Source organism: Vigna radiata, chromosome 10 (assembly GCF_000741045.1).
Source record: "Vigna radiata var. radiata cultivar VC1973A chromosome 10, Vradiata_ver6, whole genome shotgun sequence".
Taxonomy (NCBI): Eukaryota; Viridiplantae; Streptophyta; class Magnoliopsida; order Fabales; family Fabaceae; genus Vigna; species Vigna radiata.
In genome coordinates, this window is record NC_028360.1 from 14965004 (window position 1) to 14988035 (window position 23032).

Sequence of the window (23032 nt, forward strand, 5' to 3'; positions counted from 1 at the left end):
TTATTTGCTTGATGTTTTATAAATTCACTTAGGATTTTTATGAAGTTTTAGGATTGAATTGGTTTATATATATATATATATATTATGCGCTATTACTTATGTGGTTAAAAAAAATCTAAAAATACCAGGGATTTACTATTTATGGTGGGTTATTGAGTAATTTTCCTTTTAAAATTTTGATTTAATCATATAATTATTTTAAACAATTATTTTTTTTTTTATATAGTTTGTTGTATAGGTTTAATTATTTGGTTCACTTAATTTTTTGACCTAATGGACTTGTTTATTGGACGATGATTTGGGGGTGGTTGTTGGAAAGGAAAGGGTTAGATACGTGCAGAGTCTCCAACTACCTCCAACTCCAAGTTTCCGCACCTTGCATACGTTGTATTTCTAATTTCTCTAAAACAAGAGTATTTTAATATGATCAGAACAATATTTTTTTTGTTGAAATTCTTTTAAAATTAAAATTTATTTATTTTATTTTAGTATTACGTGATATTTTATGGTATTAAACGAAAAATAACTTTTTTTTACGGTGGTTACTAATATTATGTAATATAATATTAACAAATCATGCTATTATAAAAATTTCAGACATTAAAAATATATGTTTTTAAGTGATTATTAGATTTGAATGTATGGAAAATAAATAAGCTTATTTTGTAGAAACTAAAATAAAATTTCACAATTTTATAAATATTAAAAGTAATAACTTTTAACTTCGAATAAATGAAATTAAAAAGTAATAGCTTTTAACTTCAAATAAATGAAAATGAAAAAATAGAAATTGAAGGTGAAAACGGTTATAATTTTTTGGTTAGAATTTTTGTTTATTTACAAATTTAATAACAATATTAAATTACTGTATTACTACCAGCATCGATCATACATTTTTTTTTCTGAAATTTAATCTCATTAATTTTTTTGTTTATTAGAAAGGAATATTTTTTAATCTGTTTGGACGAGAGAGTGAGACTGTATCTCAATTAATTGAATGAGCCTTGAGTGTGACATTTAGGTCTCCGAACTTTAATATTTTTTCTCTTTTTCTTTTCGTAAAACATGCAGTTTTCAATTATTTTCTTTTACAGCTATTTCTTGTCTTTTCTTAATTACTCTGACTTTCTTCTCTTTCACAATTAAATGAGGGCAGTTAGGTATTAGTATGATAAGAAACACGTCAATTAGATTGAGTTCTAAAATAAATTAATTTACTTTTTTATAACCTCTCTTATCTTTAAAATAAATTCTCTCTCTCTTTCTTTTTTATCTTTTATATATATATATATATATATATATATATATATATATATATAATTTATGGAGATTTTTTAGTTGGTATATTTTAGTAAAGTTTACTGAGTTTTAGGTTACAATAATGTTCCTGTTAAAAAAAACCAACTTTAAATTCAAGGGTATTTTACTAATTTTAAAATTTAATTTAAAATAAAAAATAAAAAGTAGTTATTAAAAATCCTGATTGGTGCAAGAGAAGTTATTAGCTTTTATTATATATTTTTAAAAGGTAATTGTTTTTTAAAATAAAAAATAAAAATAAAAGGTAATTTTTTTTTAACCCAAACAGGTTTTATAAACCAGACGCATTTTATAAATTCAAACGGGTTCTATAAACCTTGAATCCTAGGTAGTCGTTTTTTTAACCCAGACAGGTCTATAAAACCAGACAGATTCTATAAACCCAGACGGGTTCTGTAAACCCTAAACCATTATATTTTTTAAAAAGTAATGGTTTTTTAAAATAAAAAATAAAATAAAAGGTAGAAAAATAAAATAAAAACTAATAACTTATCTCGTAAACCAATCAGAATTTTTAATAACTACCTTTTATTTTTTTATTTTAAATTAAATTTTAAAATTATTAAAATATCTTTGGATTTAAAGTTAGTTTTCTTTTTTAACAGGGACATTTTTGTAACCTAAAATTTGGTACATTTTACTAAAATGTATCAACTAAAAAATCCAGTAAATTAGCAAACCCATATATATATATATATATATATATATATATATATATATATATATATATATATATAATATAATTGTTTCACTATTTTTTAATTGAGAATTTTGGTTCTCTCACCATGCAAATATTAAGTAATCCTTTTAATTGTGTTTTGGTTTTTCGTAGTCTTACAAACTTTTAAGATGGCTAAGTGGTTTTAGAGTTGTAACCGTTGATATTTTATTGGATTTCAATTAATGTTAGGCTTTAAATATGTTTTAGACTGCGTTATAAATATAAAAACTTATGACATGGTATGTTAATATAATAAGTATATCCATATTATTTTAGAAACTTGAAAATTAGGTTTTATAAAATATATTTAAGTATTGAATAGTCACTTTTGAATTAAACTCGTACCCACATTTTTTTTAATGCAAAATATGTTAATGTTGAAGTTTAAAAATTACTGAAAGACTTAATTTGTTGTTTAAATGTGTTTTGCTTTGGTTGAATTATATTTTATGCCAAATTATTGAATTTAAGTTGTAAATATCAATCATAATAATATTAGTTATTGTGTGAATTTTGTGTGTTATATGTGTTAGTTGATTCTTGTTAAATTTTTGTTGATGCATATTAAGTTGTATTTATAACTAATTATGAAAAAAATTGTAAAATTTTTAATTTATTCAGTAGATTTTTATTCACTTAATGAATATGAATTTGAGATAAAAAATTCTCTCATATGCGATTTGCCAAGTGAAGCTCAAACAAGAAAAACAACTCAGTGAATTCAAAAATTTCAACTGAAACAAATTCAAGATTTTTAGATTTAATTTACCTAAGTAATTTATAATCACTTAACAGATTGTGATAATTTAGTTAATAATTTTAAATTTATCTAACAAAAATAAATGGATTAAATATATTTTTAATCTCTTAATTATTGAACAATTTTAAATTTAATCGTTCTTTTAAATTTTCGTATACTTTCATTATTGTTTTAAGAAAATTATAAATTTTTGTTTTTCAAAACTAATGTAATTAAAAATAGGCTGAATTAATTAATATAAAACTAAATTAAAATAGTTTGATAATTAAAAAACTAAAAATATATTTAACGATCGATTAAGATAATTTGTATATTAAATTTGCTTAATTTTGCTCAAAGAATAAACGTCATGTTTTTTACATGTTTGAATTAATTGCATGTGTTAAAATGTTATAAGTGACTATTATGATAGTCATGATTATGTTGGAATTTTATTGGTTGTGTCACATATTTATATTTGGATATTTATTCCTTTTTAATTTTGAGGATTAAATTATATTAAAATTTTGAGGAATAAGGAAAGGAAAAGAAAAAGTAAAACAAACAAAATCGAACATTCAGTTTATGCTGCGCGAGTGAATTACGATGGAATTCTGCCATTTGAAGCTGAGACAGAAATTTTGAACAGAAATTCAAAGTATAGAACCCTAGGATTCAGTGAAAGAAGAACCCTAGGATTTGTGAGTTTCTTGGAATCGGTGAACGTTTCCTCTGGAGTTTGCTATTGAAGCACGGAGAATGTCGACGGACCTGCAATTGAAATCGAGTTGTAGCGGATGCGGATCAACGACGGATCTCTACGGAAGCAATTGCAAGCACATGACTCTGTGCTTGAGTTGCGGCAAAACCATGGCCGAGAATCGCTCCAAATGCGTCGATTGTGGTGTCACCCTTACTCGCCTGATTCGAGTGCGTTTTGTTCTCCCTTTCGCTGTTATTGAATTCTCGTATTCTGACCTTACTTTACTCGGTGCATTTTATCATGACGTGGTGAAATATTTCACCTGGTTCTTCGTGATAGGAATACAATGTTCGTGCAAGTTCTACCAATGACAAGAACTACTTTATTGGAAGGTTCATGACCGGTTTACCAGATTTTTCGAAGAAGAAAAGTGCTGAGAACAAGTGGGCTCTGCAGAAGGAAGGACTGCACGGTCGCCAAATAACTGATACTTTGCGGGTATTGAAATCTACCATTACTTCGTAGTTATTTTCTTCCTTACATGGTATTTAGTTACAAGGAGTGATTTAAAGCATCTCATTTCTCAAAAATAAATGGTCGCTGAAAAATTAGAAGCTCTTCAGTTTCGAATGCAAGCAAATCTCAACCAGTTGACCGTATGAGATTATCTCTAAAATTTCTTCAATCAATTGAGGTTTTATTTCCATTTACTCTCTTTTATTCCTGATATCAAGTTTCAAAAGAGGGTATTATGTAAAAATGTTATTTTTAAATGAAATCATTACGATTATAGGCTACTTGATAATTTTCTTAAGTAGTGTGAATCAGTTATTTTTGTTTATATTCGATACTGGAGAAAATATGGATTTGGGTTCCAAGGCTTGAATTGCTAAATAGATGGTTGTCGGGGAGAAGGGTTCTACCAATCTATACCTATATCTATAATAGTCAAAAAGGAAGGAAGTGAATAATTACTTGGGAATTGTAATAGATCACATTCTTTTTTTCTAAATGAAATCTTTCTTGTTGCATTACATAGGAGAAGTACAAGAACAAGCCTTGGCTCTTGGAGGACGAAACAGGTCAGTCCCAGTACCATGGTCATCTAGAAGGTTCACAATCGGCTACATATTACCTGCTAATGAAAGAAAGGAAGGAATTTGTTGCCATTCCTGCTGGTTCTTGGTACGCTTGTTGTGTTAAGGGTTGTGTTTGACGGCCAGAAGAATGCTGTTCTGAAATTTGTTGTATGTTCTTTTAGGTACAACTTTAACAAGGTTGCTCAATATAAGCAATTGACATTGGAGGAAGCAGAAGAGAAGATGAAGAATAGAAAGAAAACTGCAGATGGATATCAGAGATGGATGATGAAAGTAGCAAATAATGGCGCAGCTGCATTTGGTGAACATGGAAAATTTGAGGACAAGGAAAGCAACACAGGTGGAGGGAGAAGCCGTAAAAAAACTGGTGAGGATGATGAAGGTCATGTTTCTGATAAGGGAGAGGAGGATGAAGACGAGGAATCCGAAAGGAAGAGTAGACTTGGACTTAATAAAAGAGCCGGTGATGATGATGAAGAAGGTCCAAGGGGAGGGGACCATGATCTAGATGATGATGATGTTGAGAAGGGTCAGTATCTCTGCATTCTTTGTTCATTATGTTTTTTGATGAAAAAGGTGGCGTATATTGTCATTTTATTTCTGATTAGTTTTATGAAGTGATGACCTATCTGATATGAAATTGCATGCCATAATTAATCAGAATAGACATATTGCATAGGCAACAGCTGAGGGGGGTATGCATCATTAAATGTTGGAGATGTGAGGAAACTGTTATGTCTCTGTTAAATCTGGTTCAGTTTTATTGGAGTTCTTATATAATGTCCATCTTTTCTGGTATCTACCTTGATTGCTTCATTGTTGTGACTTGTTCATCTGCTTACATGATGGAGCATATTGCTTAGATAGTTAAAAACAAAACCGAATGCCTCCATGAATCAAATATAGGCTTCATATAAATCAGTTTTTTAAGTTTATTTTGGCCTTGGGTATAACTAGGATTATAGAATTCATATATCTTTTCAGTACTTGTTACCATAAGTTTGCTGTATGTGCATGATTTATTGAGAGTTTTGAATCCCAAAATATGTTATAGGGCAGGTGCATTCAGTGTATTTAGTAGAGTTTATTTATGTTATAGCAGTCTATTAGAAAATGCTGTCAGAAGAAAAGATTATGAATATTAGTTAATGAGAACATCTTGTTTGAATGTTGATGGACTTGACAGTGCGCAAAACCAGTAATAGACTAGTAGACACGCAAGACTTGTCTGTCTCCTGTTGAGAAAGCATCAATTTCCATGTTGCAGAAGCTCTGCAACTTTTCCCATATAATACTTCTAAGTTGATCAGTCAAGCATGCACACTAAACTGTAAATGTGAACTCATAAATTATATGTTTGTGCACGAATTTTTCCCAATTCTTTATCTTAAAAACCAAATATTGAATTGACGGGGTGAACTGCTTGGGTAACCCATGAGTTATTTTCTAGGGTCAGTAACACTGTACTGATGTTACTGCATGGTTAATTAGTTTGACTATTGAGTTGATTGATCTATTTACTTGAATGTTTTCTCAATCATTTCAAGTAATTACAATCTGATTATTTAATCTCAAACTGGCATGAACTGAAACTTGAAAGCATCAGTAGATGGTTCCCTTGTTATGCATGCATAGACTAACCAGCTTGTTTTTTGTTGAAAACTCACAGGACACTTCAACGAATATAGATGCTAGTTCTTGCTTTTGACTCGTACATCTTTTACAGGTGATGACTGGGAGCATGAAGAAATATTCACTGATGATGATGAAGCTGTTGGAAATGACCCTGAGGAAAGGGAGGAGTTGGCTCCTGAAGTTCCTGCTCCTCCTGAAATAAAACAGGTTAGTTTCAACTCAAATATTTGATAGTTGATGTATTATGGAGGTCAAAATTATTGTGAGAAAACAGATATTGTTAACTGCCCATTTTCTCTTGTCACTTTCTAGATGCTATATTTTCAATATATTTAATTAACCTTTGTTATGAGAGGAAGAATAGCTCAAAACCAGGTATTGGAATTAGTGGTTACGTAAAGATAAGTTTTTAAGAAAAAAATTTCTGAAGTAACCTTCACAGAATCACCTGTTTTATGATTCCAGGATTAAGACTTTAATACTTTATTAAAATGGATTTATTAATGCATTTACTTTGCTCATTGCTCATTTGCATGAGTGCCTTGGTTTCCTTTTCACATGGAAGTATGCTATGCTTTCAGACATTTTCTGGTATTGTCATTTTGGTAACAGGGATGCTTTGATATATTATAGTATGTTTACACATGGAATAAATTGGAGTTGATAAAGACATTTTCATATTTGGTTTCTATGTTATTGTGGCATTCCTAAATCATAGCTACAATTGCAATTGTAGGATGAAGAGGAGGAGGATGAAGATAATGAAGAAGGGGGAGGTCTGAGTAAATCTGGGAAAGAGCTGAAGAAGCTGCTTGGGAAAGCTAGTGGCCTGAATGAATCTGACGCAGAGGATGAAGATGATGATGATGATGATGTACGACTTTTGTTCTTTTTTCTTTTCAGTTTGCCATTTTATTTAACTTTTTATAGAAGTTCTATAATTGCTAATTGTTCCTTTTGTCACTAATAAGATGCAAAGGATTAACATAACTTGATACAAACTGCAATTTCTTTTGCGGTGGCCTAAATATAGATTTTATACCCTTTACTTCTCTACAACGGTAAGTGAGTAATTTGCTTCATATTTTGTAGGAAATCTAACATTAACTAGAAATATAGTTAAAGTATGGTATATAATTGACTGCAAACTTTATTTTACAAGTTGGTTTTTGTGAATTTAAGTTAGACTTAAACCCATTTTATAATGTTAGAAATATCTGATAATATTATCATTGAATATTTTAGATCATATTAAATGAACTCTTAAAACATGTATTCTTCTCTTATATTTTGACTAGTTTTCTTGTTTAATTACAATAGTTATCGTTACGGTGATATCTTTTTGGAATCATATTTATTTGAATACTATCTATAGGCATATCATATCATGTATGTAGGACTAGAATCTCGTAGAATTATTTGTATTTATTGCAATCAACCTGCATAAAATGTTGTGTAGCCCATACACAGTTTTCAGCATCTTTTACTTTTATTTCTCTCTCGTTCAATGTACTTACTGGAATCCTGGAAAACTTATCGTTTTCATGGATTAACGAGTCACATTTCTTTGCCTAGATGGATGACGAGGTTGGCAATCCTCCTGTGATTGCTACGAAGCAGAAGGATGCCCCTAAGGAAGAACCTGTTGACATTAGCCCTTCAAAGCCAGCAGCAACAGGACCTGCTCGTGGAACACCATCTTCGAAGTCTTCAAAGGGAAAGAGAAAATCAAATGAAGAAGTAAAACCAGCAAATACTGCAACACCAAAAAAGGTGAAACAGGAAAATGTAAGTCACTGATTTGCGTGAGATTGCTAGTTACACCTATTGCTTTACCTTTTCGTAAAAGTGTTAGGTGCTTGGATAACTTCTACAAGTTCAACATCGATCAATTACTGTGGTGTTTGACTTACTTTAGAGGACCAATTTTTTTGCAAAAGCTGGTACTGCTTAGTTGGGAAACTTTTCTTTCGAAGATTTGGACAAAAGTGCTCTAATTTTATCCTGGAAGCAATTTTTCAATGACGGATTCAAACACCGTATGGCTTTTGTAGATTTGTATATAGGATGAGATTTTAGAAGATTTTTTTATCAAGTAAATTTTGTTCTGTTACAAAAGAACTTATTTTTAAATGCTAATCCAACAGTTTCCCTTTGACTACCATTAAAATTCTTTGTTGTTTTACTAAATTAGGAACCAAAATCGTCTACCAAAGATGTAAATGGGTCTGCATCTAAAAGCAGTGCACCTCCCAAAGGTACACCTCCATCATCATCAAAGCCTGGGTCTTCCGGAACAGCTACTGGACCTGTGAGTGAGGAAGAAATTAGGGCTGTTTTAAGGCAGAAGACTCCAGTGACCACTCAGGATCTTGTAGCTAAATTTAAGGCAAGATTGAGATCTTCAGAGGTAAGTGATAAATTTGCTCTATCCTCGATTGAACTTGACATGTTTGCTTTATTGTTCTTTAATCAAATTGTGCATGCCATGTCCACAGTACGTTTCATGTTTTATAATTAAAGTGTGTTTTCACTGTTCCATGCCCGCCCAAGCCGCTGGCTAATTCTTAATGAATGCTTATAAATTGGCTCCAGGACTTTGGAAAATATGTAATGCATCTAATTTTTGTGGAGCTGGCATTTTAATAATCTTCATAATGAATTGTGATTTAGGATCCAAGCAGGTAAAACACTTTTTTATGTCTCCAAGAAAAAAAGACTTTTTTAGTATTAATTGCTTTAGATTTTCAAGAAAAAAATGTCTCAATTTTTTTTAATATTAATTGTTTTAGGCCTCCAAAAAAAAAGGCCTAAATTTTTTCTTTTTAGTATTAATTGCTTTAAGCCTCTTAAAAAGGTCTCAAAATTAAAAAAATAAATAAATAAAATTATGATAAAAATGTTTTATTCTTAAGTTTGTTCTGATAAGAATGCTTATCTGATACTAATTTGTACCTTTTTGTATACTTTATTTAGTTGCAATTTTCGTCTGATCCATTTGGATCGATGGCTAAACTGCTCTAAGTTTGACATGACAGCATCATTGGTTCGATTTTTAAATCTTTGGTTGAAACTGAATCTTGTGCTTCTTTGGTACATGCAGGATAAGCAAGCATTTGCTGAGATCCTGAAGAGAATCTCTAAAATACAGAAGACTGCAAATGGATCCAGTTATGTTATCCTGAGAGATAAGTGACGTGTAGAACCCAATGATTGGTTCGGAAAAGATGCTCTGCTATAAAAATGAGAATAAGATGATACTCCATGTATATTCTTCACATTTTGGGCACCGTCGGTTGAGATTATATTAGTAAGTTAATGCCCATCCAGTATAAGAGACTTTTTTGTTTTTGAAATTATGGAAGTCGGTCTCATCGGGTTACAAATGCGAATACAGGGTATATGGAGATTACCCCGGCGCATTGAATAAACTGGATCTACCTCTTATTAACATTATAGAAAGAATCAAATTGTACAACTTATAAATCTTATGTACGTTTATCAGTATTTTTCGTGTATAAGCTGTCAATTTTTTCCTTTTTTTTTAGCTTTATAAATACTTTCTCAAGCATTACTAATTATTGAGTACAGTTGAAAGCACTGAAAATACTTTTAAATTAATCTCAAGTTAGCCAAGTGCATCGCTGCGTTGCAGGGACTAAACTGATGAATATCATTCATATAATTCATTATTTTAAGAAGTATTTATAAATAGTAATATTTGAGAGTAAATTTGATGATTACTTTACATTTCGTGAATTGGAAAATGCACAGAACAGTTTCATCAATATGAACACTACAAAATCGCATTTGAAAAAGATTCCATATAACATAAATTCATGAAACCAGAATAAAAAACAAATATCTTTCTTAAACTAGAGCGCTAGACATATACTGGCATTAAAAGAAATATAACATCCCAGGGTCCCAAGTCCCAAAACATTATCTAAATAATACATAAAATCAGCGGTTCTCACATATAGGCTAAGGACAGATGTCAGTCAATAAGCAAGGTATATGATGAGGAAAAACAAAACAGAGAGCGATAACACAGTGCTCTGAGCATAACGGGTTGAAGCAGAAGGAGTAGTGGGTGCAGCAGCCTGAAAATCAGATAGGGTGGAATACTTATTGTCTGTGATGCCTTGGCCCTGTGGCAGAACCTCAATGTGGAGCTTCAGACCATTTTTGCAGTTCTGAGGTTGGGTGCTCACAAAGTACCTCATTCCTTCACTCTCAAGTGGGATAGAATGCAGACCCTCTGTGTACATTTTGATGGGATTTCTCACATCACACGCCTCATATTCCTCTTTGCTTTTCAGCTCAGCCACCAGTCCCTGTGCCACTGAGTATGCCAGCCCTGCTCGTTTTACACGTCCACATCCCCACATCGTTATTCTTTTCATACTCATATTAAAATAGACAAACACGGCATAATGACAACAAACTCAATGTCTCATCATACTAACAACATTTCTTTTTACAAGGGATGCTACAATACAATACATACAAACTTCTCGTTAGCATTTTTCTTCTTCTAAAATAGACAAATAAAAGATAAGAGAATAACATTACATGATAAGATGAAAAGAAAATTATTAATTCTTTTCATAATACCCTTAACCTTTGAAGTCACCGTGTGATTAATCGTTTCATCCTTGCATGCTACTATATCACTAATATATAAATTTTAATAGAACAAGGTATCGCGTTAAATTACATAAAGAAAAGGTGCTACCTACTTTATCTGTAGTATATATAATAAAAGCAACAAACTGATCCACAAATTCTGTACCACTTAATCTCTATCTTTAATTTATTATCTCTTCAAGAACCATTAGGTTTTATTTCACAAAAAAAAAAAAAAAAAAAAATCGGAAACCCACCACAAAAAGGAGCTAAGTCTATACTCTCACTTACTGACCCTACCAGTATTAAAAAATAAACCTAAAAGATACGCAATGGATGAACTGCCGTCACTCAGCTCCTCCTGTTAAACGAACGCACATAACAGACGGAAACGAAATCTTTGAAAGCTGACGTGCGATTCTCTTCTTTTATTTTTCCTTATTTTTCTATAACATAAATCTCATCACAATCAACTCCAAGACCCAGATCGTGTAATGAAAAGTAAAAAACAAAATTAAAACAGGGCATATTTCATCATTATTCATTTTCATCACAACCAAGAAAGCACTGAAACTCAATGGGTAGGGAAGATACAATATAAAGAAAAAGAAAAAACATAACAAAATAATGGATTTACATATTTGGTAAAGAAAAAGGGAGAAAGAATCCGAGACTTACAAATTTGGTCTCCAACCCTGAAGACCCTGCCAGAAGACCAGGAAACAAGGTCTGAGGTTGGATCCCAGCCACGGTCTGCTCCGACCACATGATGCTGGTGTCCTGCCACCCCTTTTCCACCCAGGCAAATGACCACCATTGCAACGGTAAAAATGATCCCTTTACCCATTTTCATTATCCAAAATTCGTGGGAAGAGAGTGATGGATCGACGGTGACGAAAATAGAAGGTGGTTTGTGGTTATAAAGAAATGTTTTTTGCAGGGTAAGAAATGAGTTTCCAGGTAGCTTCCTTACTCTTCCAAATTCACAGGACGCAGAGCAAGGACTGGTAGTTGTGACTCTCCTCCCGCACTCTCTGCAACCAATTGTCAATTGCTCAGTGTGTGTATTTTGTATATGGAATAATCTACCTCTTTACATACTCATTTACCCTTCTTTTTATCTCTTCACCACATTAGAGTGAATTTTTCACCTCTGATGGACCATTGTACCCTCTTTCTCACATTCATTTTTACCTTTTATTTTCTGGTAAGAAAATATTTAGTAATTAATAATACACTTATATGAATATGTTTTTCAAAAATACCATTGTTTTCATTTCTATTTATAATACTTATATTGTTTTATTATGAAATTCAATTTATAATGTTTGTATATTAACTGTTTTTAGTCTAAATAGCAATAACTAAGAATAATTTTCAGAAAAAAAGTTACGTTTATTTTTATTTACTAATCTAATTGCTTTATTTAATCTGATAAATTAGATAGTTCAATCGATAAACAAATAGTAATATCCTAGGATATCAAGGTAAAAGAAAATATTATTAAAGTTTATCTGAGACTCTAAATTGTCTATTATATATTATAGTAATCTCTCGCTAGGTACAATTCTATTGTTTAAAGATGAAAAAAAAAATCTCTTTTAACAATTTTTTTTATAATTTTTTGACAATACATATATAGATTGATTCATTTTAAATATTTTTTTAAATAACATTCAAATCGATCAATAAAATGATGACACATGTTCTATTGTCAAAAAATTGTTAAAAAGAATTATCAAAATATCATCGTCCTTTAAAGATAGCTAGGAAAAATGTATATAGTTTTTTTTTTTTTACAAATATAATATCGTCACTGTATATTCATTGCCGAAAATACAATGTACTCTATTTTATATCGAAAGTAATCTTTCCAAATTTTAATTCTTAAATCATTAGATTAGAAAAAAAAAACATAAGTTGATGCTACTGCTAGTATAAATTTCTTGAAATCTTTCTTTCTGAACACTATAATTCCATACAAATTAGTTTAAAATTTTTTGAAATTGAAATGTCAAAAACTAAAATGTGCAACTAATACAAACTCAAAATAATTTAAAATGTATTGAAATTTGTAATTTATATGTACAATAAAATTTGATAAAATGAAGTATTATGCAAGCAAGAAGGTAACAAGATAGGGGGAATATAACTAATGGCCTATTGGGTACTAAAAAGTGAGGGGTTCCGAGAATTTGTAATTTAGGATAAAAATATTATTTTAACATTCGTATTCGCAATAATGATCAAATATCATTTTCTCATTCTTATTGAACTTCAAACATAATAATTGGTTGAACAAAAAATTAAGATAACAAATTATCTTTTGTTATATCCCACCGATTTACAAATAATTTTTGATAATTATTAACTTATTAATGGAATAATTGAAGATCCTAATAAGTTTGTATTTTGTGAATACTTAAGTATTTAAGGAAATTCAAGAATCTTTTAGTTTAGATAAGAAATTAGATATCAATTATATATTGTTAATAAAAGAAGATTCAAAGTATGTTAGGATAAAGTCATCCATATGTACCAACAAAATGATCGAAATTATGAGTGAATAAAGAATAATCATCTGTAAATTGTGTGAACCCACGTTGCAATAGAGTTTACAACAACTCTCATAATCATTATATATAGATATTTGTATTGTTTCATATATAAATTTATTTAAATTGTAAAATATTTTTTTTTTAATTTTAATTTTGTTGTAATATTAAAGAACATTCATGTATATTTTCTTATGTAACTCACCGTTTAATAATGTATTATTGATATTTAATTGTTATATGATCCAATTTTTTATATAACAATGATGACTTATAAGACATTACAAAAAGAAGTTTAATTACTGATGAGAATGTGTATAAAAAATGAATGTAATACCCTTATAATTTTTCAATAAAAAGTGAACTTGGTTTCTCTTAATGAGGATTCATGTTTGTCTCATCCTACTACGCAAATTTAAGAACAATTTGGGAATATTTAGTTGAATAAAAGTTGCTTATACGTGTATATGTTTAACTTTTTATAATAGAATGAGAACAACATGGATTTTCATTGCATCAAATACATTCCTCGTAAGAAAAGACAATGCATATAAGATATTAACAAGCTAATTAAAAAATAAAAGAAAATAATCTAATGCTTATAATATTTAATTATGTTTCAGTTATAATACACCCTTAAAAGAAAATTTAGGAAAATTTTTCTAATTACTCAAAAGTGTGAACTATGGACATAAAGAATTAAATATGAAAAAATAAACACTGAAATTATGGATAAATAAATGAACTTGGTTGTTTTAGAATCCAATCAAATAAAAATATTCCTTACTAGATTATAATCTAAAAGATAATATCATATAGTAAAATAATTAAAGATTAAGATTACAAAAATAAAAATGAGATCAACTATAAGAAAAGAAAAGATGATGATATTTTGATAACATTTTTTGACAATTTTTTTATAACTGGACACGTGTCATCATTTTATTGATCTTTTTAATTTTAAGTTTAAAAATGTTTAAAACGAATCAATCACAAACTACTATGTATACGTGTGGTTGTTAAAAAAAATACTGTTAAAAGAATTTTTTTTTTAAAAGAAAAAGGACATAAATGACAAAAAAATTAAAGTTACGCTGAAAACTATAAATATTTTATTCTTTATAAAATGCATTATTTAGAAAACAAACCGGTAATTGATGTGCACGTGTGTGGCCATGAAGGTCTCTTTTCAGTTAACTTATTAAATAAAATATTATTTCTGCACGTTGGCTAGCGTGGTGTTAAATTCAAATTAATTATTATTGTGTTGGTGGGTTATTTTTCGTTCAAACTAGTTATCATAAATTTCAAATTTAATCTTCAAAGTTTATAGTTCAATAAATATGAAGAGTTGATTTATTGAAAGGACTTATATAATCTTCAATTTTTTTTATATATTGAAAGAATTTATTTAATACGATTTGTCATTTATTTTTTAATTCAGTTTCTCTTTTACTTAAAAGAAATTAACGAATTTAACTCGTTCGAAAAATAATCACATATAATTTAGGTTTTTTTAATTTATTTTTACTCATCACACTTCCGTGGTACTCCAAAAAAATCTAACACTTAGTCATATTTCAAACAATATCAATATTAATTTTATAAAAAAATACTACATTGATTACTTTTAAATAAAATAAACACAAATAAAAAAATAAAAAACTCTTAAGCATAAGAACAAAAAAACTATTAAACCTAAAATTAGTTATATAGAATTTAAAATACATGTTTAAAATTTAATTATTTTAGAGGTTTTTAAATAATTATTTATAAAATAAATTTTCAAACATATTTTAATAATATATAATTGTAATAATAAATCTTTAGTTTTTATCTTTAAAAATTAATTTAAATATTTTATGACAACGATTGAAATCAGGGGATTAGACACATATTTTTCGTGAAAGTAATCAATATGAAGACATATTTGAAAAGCAAGGGGCGCGTGGGAATAGTCAATAGTTTTCTTTTTGGTACGTTTAAATCATCTACTTGTCTTCATTGATATTTGTTAGTGAATCATAATTTTTTTGAATGATTTCAATTGAATTTATAAAGTTGTAAAATTGAGTTAATTAAGTTTTTACAGACTGTGTTAACAGATTTTATTGTGGTGCACGTTGATGTAAAAATGTTTTATTATGTGAAATTTTTTTAAAATTAAGAGTTTTTGAGGTGGCAAAATTTATTCTTAATCGAATCAAGGAATTTGTCTCCAAAACCTCACCTCCCTCACTGTCTCCAGCGTCTTCAAAGCCTTTGACCCATTCGTCATCCTTCGCAGGGGGCAGGTTTAATTGGATCTTAAACAATGCTATTGTAACAAAAGTTAATTTGTATCAATTGAGGTTGTTTGCTTGATGATCCTTTTACCCTGCAAGTCGTGCAGGGTGGAGATTTCTGTTGGGGCCTTTCACTTTATTCTTTTCTTTTTGGAAGCAATAGCTTAAGTGGGTCTTTTTTATCAAAACCTAGATGCCAAATACAAACGAAAAGAAAAGGATTTGTGGTTTTTTTAAGTTAGAAAAGCGAAAGCTTTTTGGGATCAATTTATATCTATGTTACTTTTCAATGGGTCTACATTGAAACACCCTCACCTCATTCTCCTTCGTCAATGGCTTTCGCCGCATCATCTTCTTCATTGCAAAACCTTGTCACGCTTCCATGGCTGCCAACGTAGAGGATGCAACCCGTAACAAACAACCGCCTTTCCATCGCGGCGCAGAAGTGCTCTAGCGCCACCCGCAATCATCTTTCCGCTCTGCACAAGCCTTCAACCTGCATGGAAAATACAGAGAACGAAAAACTCAATCGGAATAGAAGTCGTCGCTGCAAAGACCACCCTATTCGCAATCTCCACCATGCATGAACACCATCTTCGAACATCACCATCAACACGCATGTGCAAAGAGAAACAGACTGCGAACATCTTCTCAATCGCGACCTCCATCATCAATCTCAAGCAACCATAGCAGCTTGCACCTCCATTCGAAACCTGGAGACAAATTCGAAACCCCAATCACAAAGAGGAAACCTATAATTTAACATAAACCAATTAAATTTTGTCATTTCATAATCTCTTAATTTAAATAAAAATTTTATGTAATCAAACTGCACACATCAACATATTAAGTGTGGACCACGTCACTAAAATTTAACATCTAAAATTTAACATCGTCTACACAAACTTAACCTTAACCGATGAAACTTAATTGACTCAGTTTTATAATTATATAGATCCAATTGAGATAGTTGGAAAAACAAGAATCCACCTAAAATTCACCAAGAAAATCCGAGAGTTTAAACCTTTTATAATCAATTTCCTATTACAAGATATCAAAATTCCGCCCTTTACTTTACTGATCATAGATTCAGGACTTTAACTTTCCAAATAGTTACCGTAACAAACAAATTATCAAATAATAATAATAATAATAATAATAATAATAATAATATATATGTGAAATGCATAAATAATTAAATGTATAAGATAAACACTCAGACACATATATTTGTAATATTATATATATATATATATATATATATATATATATATTAAAAAGGAAGATTAAAAATTTTCTGACACAACATAGGATAGATATAAAAAAACATAAAATAACAGAGTAGGCTATTAAAATAATAAATCAACATATAAAATATTAATCACGATCATACGAAGTTTAACGTGAAATTATAAATACAATAAATCAATTATTTATTTGTCGTAGAAATGAAATCAAGCAATATTTTAAGACATCACGATTTGTAGAATAATATCTAAAATTAACATATTTCATATCTGAACTGAAATACCTGGTGATTGAATTGTTCAAAGAAAAATCTTCTTATTCTAGAGTCTCAATTCCATCGACACGAATACAATTTATATTGCTTAAATCTCAATCACACCAATAATGTCAAATTCTCATTTAATATTTCTAAAATTCACTCAGAGTACATATATTTGAAATGTGTTTATAATATTTTTAAGAATAATAATAGCATATCATACATTTATATTCATTTGTTACATATTATAAAAATAAAATGGTCATTAAAAAACTAAACATTTATATTTAATATATATATAAAAGTTATATTTGTCAAAAGTATATTTTATATTTATAAACATGGAGTGCAGGTACACAATCCAATTAATTTCCTTTATCCTAAGATTAAATTTATCCAAAGATCTTTTCTCTTGAAACCTCAACATTCCTTTCATGCAAGATATTGAGGAGAAAATGTATACAAAATAAAAAGATATAACGAAATAATGTCGAAATATCTATAAAGAAACCGAAAGAAGGCATTTAGTTTTCATTCTGAAGTTCTGTTAGATTAATTAAAAAGTGAATAAGAACCGAAAAAATAAATGAAGAGAAAAGAATAAGGTATTTTGATTCCTGTCATCCAATTTTTTTTAATGTGAATTTAGACTTTATTCAATTAAATCATAATTTTCATTAATTTTATTCAATTAACTTTTTTTATCATTACTTTTATGTTACTTAAATAGTTAATAATATATATAATATATTAATTTATGATTTATTTTTCTACTTTTTAAGAAAGTTTTACTTTTTTAAAAAACATTTCAATTGAATATTTATATTTATTATTTTTTTCAATTTAATCTTAAATTTTTTAAAATTGAACAATTTTGTTTTATTTTTAAATTAAGTTTAAATTTAATTTTTATATAAATGTTATTTGTTAGTGTTTATCATGATTAGTTAATTATAGTTAGTTATCCATAACTAAAGTTAGGTGATAATGGACAATTAAGCAAACAAAAAAATCACCAATAATGGTAATGTATTGAAGATGTGAGTGAGTTATGATTAACGTCGATCAGATGCTGCAGCTATTGATCTGAATCCTCGAAATACATTATCTTTTTTTAACCATCTATTATCCTAACTCTTTCAACCAGTTCACTTTTGGTGAGTCGTCTTTTTTATTTACCCTAAAGCAATAACAGGCAAAATAACAACCACATAAGTGAGTTATTACATAAAATATGCAACCAAGTCCAAAATAAACTGATGACAATGACATGGGACTTCTTTCTGCACGCCACAAATTTCTTCATGCACTCCCAAACTATCTCATATTCCTAAATTACGCCTAGAATTTGTAGACTTTAACTCTCACTAGGATTTAAAACCCTATTTGAGACTCTTGAGTGCTGCCACAACACAACACCTCCATTTGCACCTCATCCTTCATCTCCTCTTACTTCGTCCCATTTGCATTCACAAAAATTAGATTTCCAAATTTGGCAAAATAAAATCCAACTCATAATCTTGTTATGTAAACAACAAAATTCACATTTAAATTTCAAATTTTGGTAAAAAAAAAAATTCAAAACTGAAAATTTATGAAAATACAGAACCTGATTTTGAAATCCGAAAAATTCAGAATTGGATTTTGAAATTTTGTTTTTAAAATCCGAGAAAATTCATTCAGACTTAAAAATTTGGGAAAATCCATAACCAAATTTCAATCCAGAAAAATTCCTAATTATATTTTAAAATCCAAAAAAAGAATCCAGCACTCAATTCAAAATTCGAGAAATCTGTAATCGATTTCGAAATCTATATATTCGAGAACCAAATTTCATAATCCGAGAAAATTCAAAAATGAAAAATCTTAAAAAAAATTTAATCGAATTGCAAAATGAAAAAATCCATGACAGATCTCGAAATGCGGTTTTTGAAAATCAAGAACCAAATATTGAAATTTCCTGTAGTACTATAACATGCGTATAGTTCAGATTCCATCACACATGTTTTGTATCATTAAACAATACACATTCACCCAAGTTTAGAAAAATGTATTAGGCACTAAATATGGAACCGGATAATCATTTTACTTCTACCAACATGCTCGTGCTGTCCAATTGGGAAAGGGAATTATAAAGATAGGCACTGGTAATTTTAAAGAGGCCGTGCAAGAAAGAACATATACAGGAAAGAAAAACTAGTCTTCGATAGTAATTACTGAGTTAAAAAGCCACTAGATTTTATTTGTTCCTGAGAAATCAGAATTCAGAGGTATACATCACACAGGAACGGCTGAGAAAATTGATCATAAGATCCGAATAAATAAATTAAAAACATGCTCTACAAGAGACCATAAATTAAAATCCCAACAATGTAAACAAGTGTGGAAGCGACACTAAGATGCTGCGTATGAATCTAATCCATTTTGCACTGAGTGAAATGATAACTGTTGCGATCATTATCAAACAAGACCAGTAAAATGAAGACTAAGGACATTCTACAGCGGTTAAGCTTTTTGTAAGAGGTAAATTAGGGTTCAAAAATGACGGACCTTGCCCTTCAGTGAGCCTTTCTCCTTTGCGTCTGTTTCTGGATGGCTAATTTATAAATCCAATACACCTAAAATAAATCGAATGAACAAAGAGTGATTAGGGATACAAATGGTGGCATTTATTTGAAAATAAGAGTGAAGAATGGAGAGAAAAATGACCATAGCGAGGACATGCACTGCTATCAGAAGAACCAGCAATACAGGTAGTGCGTCCTTGATCCATGGTTGCGTAGGTTTGTGATGTTCATACGCCATTCCACTCTGAAATTTCAAAACGCGAGGAAGCAATACAATGAAGGTTTCGTTTCACTTCAAACCGGGGTTACAACAAATACTATTTTCCCAACTACAGGTATGAACAAATGCATTGTAATAATAATAATAATAATAATTACCATAATTATTTGTTATTAGTATTATTAATTAAAAAGCAAAAATTAGAATTTCAATATTAATCTATATATATCATTCATTTATGCTTGTCAACTATACTTAACGTTAATTAAGTTTTAAATATATCATGAATTTTAGTTTATTTAATTAAATTGTTATTAATTTTTTGTTTTGTTGAGTACTTAAAAATGATTAGGTATTCTTTCCTCCATCATTTTGTTTATTTATTCTTAAAATATTAAAAAAAAAATTAACAAAGACTATTTCAAATCAACAGAGGAGGATGAAGACGAGGAATCCGAAAGGAAGAGTAGACTTGGACTTAATAAAAGAGCCGGTGATGATGATGAAGAAGGTCCAAGGGGAGGGGACCATGATCTAGATGATGATGATGTTGAGAAGGGTCAGTATCTCTGCATTCTTTGTTCATTATGTTTTTTGATGAAAAAGGTGGCGTATATTGTCATTTTATTTCTGATTAGTTTTATGAATTGATGACCTATCTGATATGAAATTGCATGCCATAATTAATCAGAATAGACATATTGCATAGGCAACAGCTGAGGGGGGTATGCATCATTAAATGTTGGAGATGTGAGGAAACTGTTATGTCTCTGTTAAATCTGGTTCAGTTTTATTGGAGTTCTTATATAATGTCCATCTTTTGTAGTATCTACCTTGATTGCTTCATTGTTGTGACTTGTTCATCTGCTTACATGATGGAGCATATTGCTTAGATAGTAAAAAACAAAACCGAATGCTTCCATGAATCAAATATAGGCTTCATATAAATCAGTTTTTTAAGTATTTATTTTGGCCTTGGGTATAGCTAGGATTATAGAATTCATATATCTTTTCAGTGCTCGTTACCATAAGTTTGCTGTATGTGCATGATTTATTGAGAGTTTTGAATCCCAAAATATGTTATAGGGCAGGTGCAGACAGTGTATTTAGTAGAGTTTATTTATGTTATAGCAGTCTATTAGAAAATGCTGTCAGAAAAAAAGATTATGAATATTAGTTAATGAGAACATCTTGTTTGAATGTTGATGGACTTGACAGTGCGCAAAACCAGTAATAGACTAGTAGACACGCAAGACTTGTCTGTCTCCTGTTGAGAAAGCATCAATTTCCATGTTGCAGAAGCTCTGCAACTTTTCCCATATAATACTTCTAAGTTGGTCAGTCAAGCATGCACACTAAACTGTAAATGTGAACTCATGAATTATATGTTTGAGCACGAATTTTTCCCAATTCTTTATCTTAAAAACCAAATATTGAATTGATGGGCTGAACTGCTTGGGTAACCCATGAGTTATTTTCTAGGGTCAGTAACTTATAAACTGCCTTTTAGTCACCTAAGGCAGAACAAAGAACTGGTCCCCACTAATGTAGCATAGGGTAAGATTAAAGTGTAGGGTTAAGTCTTGTATTTATTTACTAATAATCTACTATTAAACTAGGTGGGGACAATTGAAATTAAATGAAAACAAAGAAATTATCAGTAAAGAATTAAAGAAAATAAAATTCTAATATGAAACCTAAACTAAACTAAAAAACTAATGCAAAAGAAAGGACCTAAACTACTAAACATTGCTACTGTCTAATAACAGAACCTAAAAACTATAAATGCAAAATCTAAATGATGCAACTAAACCTACAAATGAACAGTATGCATATACTAAACTACAATATAAAATCTGAAATACATTGAACTATACTAAACTCTCAAGAAATCAGAATTGAAATCAATCAGAAATAAGCAGTACCAAAATTAAATCTATCTAGTCCAACTATCACCAGAAAGCAAATGAGAACAGATTTTGAATTGAAACAGAGCAAGATAACTAATCAAAAGCAAAACAGTAATCTCAGAAGAATTGAATTCACAATATTTTTTTCTTTATTAGACTCATCTCCCTCGAGAAGACATCTCGGTATGTCATGCTCGCTATGGAGTCATGTAATTTTAACAGTGTGGAGTCACAGAGTCCAAATCAGGTTTTCAAGAAATTACAGAAGCTATAAACAATATTTTTTTTTTCTCGTTGAAGTCACTCTGTCTCCAGAAGACATCTCGAAAATTAATGCTCACTTTGGAGTCATTTGATTCCAAAGGAATCATAAAATTGCAGAGCTACGAGTTCAACTCGTTTTCAATGATGAACAAGAAACAAAATCACACGAGAACACAAAACATTAAAACGAAATCAAAACTGACAGAATCACAAAGCACGAAACATCAAGAACAAAAATGTACCGAACAAACGCACAATCGGAGCTATCACGGGCTGTCACCCCGTGGTTGTGCGCTCCAAAAGCACGAAAACCAAAACCCTAAGCTAAAAGCGAAATGTAAAATTGCAGAGAGTGTCAAAGAGTGTGTCTAAGAGTCTGTGTAAGTGTCTCTGTCCAAGTCTATTTACAAGAAAAAAACCCCTTTATATAGGGTCTGAGAAAAGAATGAAAGAAAAAGAAAAGAAACAAAAAAACCTCGACGACGCATCAATCTCTCTTCGACGCTTTCTTCAATTCAATCGGACGGTTGTCGTTCTTCGCCGGTTCGATCTCCCTGGTTCAGCTTCAATAAGTGAGTGGCATGAGCCCTAGAGCTCCACTTTCTCTCGCGTCTCACTGAACCCTCGAGGGTTTTCTCGCTTGAAACCTTCGAGCCTTTTCTTCCACTTTCTCTCTTAATTTGCAACTTTGCCTTAACTTCAAGCAGATGCAGCAAAACGGTGCGTATCAATTAATCTTCAAAGACTAAAACGGCACCGGTCTGAATAAAGTGCAGGCTAAACATCTCAGCAGCCAATTCCAGCATCAGCAGCCCAAATGCCAATCAGCAGCATTTTGATTCAGTGGGCTTCAACCCATCAGCGACCCAATTCTATT

General features: G+C 30.0%; 2 protein-coding genes and 1 long non-coding RNA gene across 3 annotated transcripts; 1 reads left to right on the forward strand and 2 right to left on the reverse strand.

Moving 5' to 3' along the window:
* The first annotated feature begins 3335 nt into the window (after positions 1-3335).
* LOC106775719 (transcription initiation factor IIF subunit alpha) lies at positions 3336-9739 on the forward strand. Its single transcript, XM_014662874.2, has 9 exons — positions 3336-3710; positions 3823-3981; positions 4523-4668; positions 4745-5112; positions 6310-6425; positions 6955-7092; positions 7794-8006; positions 8413-8628; positions 9322-9739. The coding sequence occupies exons 1-9, from the start codon at positions 3540-3542 to the stop codon at positions 9412-9414; spliced, it is 1620 nt and encodes a 539-aa protein (XP_014518360.1). The 5' UTR covers positions 3336-3539; the 3' UTR covers positions 9415-9739.
* Positions 9740-10058: 319 nt separating this feature from the next.
* Positions 10059-11916, reverse strand: LOC106775720 (umecyanin). Its single transcript, XM_014662875.2, has 2 exons — positions 11526-11916; positions 10059-10578 (listed from the first exon to the last, which is right to left on the reverse strand). The coding sequence occupies exons 1-2, from the start codon at positions 11698-11700 to the stop codon at positions 10220-10222; spliced, it is 534 nt and encodes a 177-aa protein (XP_014518361.1). The 5' UTR covers positions 11701-11916; the 3' UTR covers positions 10059-10219.
* Positions 11917-19494: 7578 nt separating this feature from the next.
* Positions 19495-22852, reverse strand: LOC106775721. The gene is made up of 3 exons (XR_001376829.2): positions 22631-22852; positions 19904-20005; positions 19495-19812 (listed from the first exon to the last, which is right to left on the reverse strand). It is a non-coding gene; the product is annotated as an uncharacterized LOC106775721 (long non-coding RNA).
* Between the last annotated feature and the right edge of the window lie 180 nt (positions 22853-23032).

Excerpts from the sequence above, each read along its gene's own strand:
- LOC106775719 (XM_014662874.2), top strand. The coding sequence starts at position 3,540 with ATGTCGACGGACCTGCAATTGAAATCGAGTTGTAGCGGATGCGGATCA. Across the intron at positions 3,982-4,522 it reads AAATAACTGATACTTTGCGG|GAGAAGTACAAGAACAAGCC; the intron begins GTATTGAAATCT and ends TGCATTACATAG. Across the intron at positions 5,113-6,309 it reads TGATGATGATGTTGAGAAGG|GTGATGACTGGGAGCATGAA; the intron begins GTCAGTATCTCT and ends CATCTTTTACAG.
- LOC106775720 (XM_014662875.2), bottom strand. The coding sequence starts at position 11,700 with ATGAAAATGGGTAAAGGGATCATTTTTACCGTTGCAATGGTGGTCATT. Across the intron at positions 10,579-11,525 it reads CAGGGTTGGAGACCAAATTT|GGCTGGCATACTCAGTGGCA; the intron begins GTAAGTCTCGGA and ends TAAAACGAGCAG.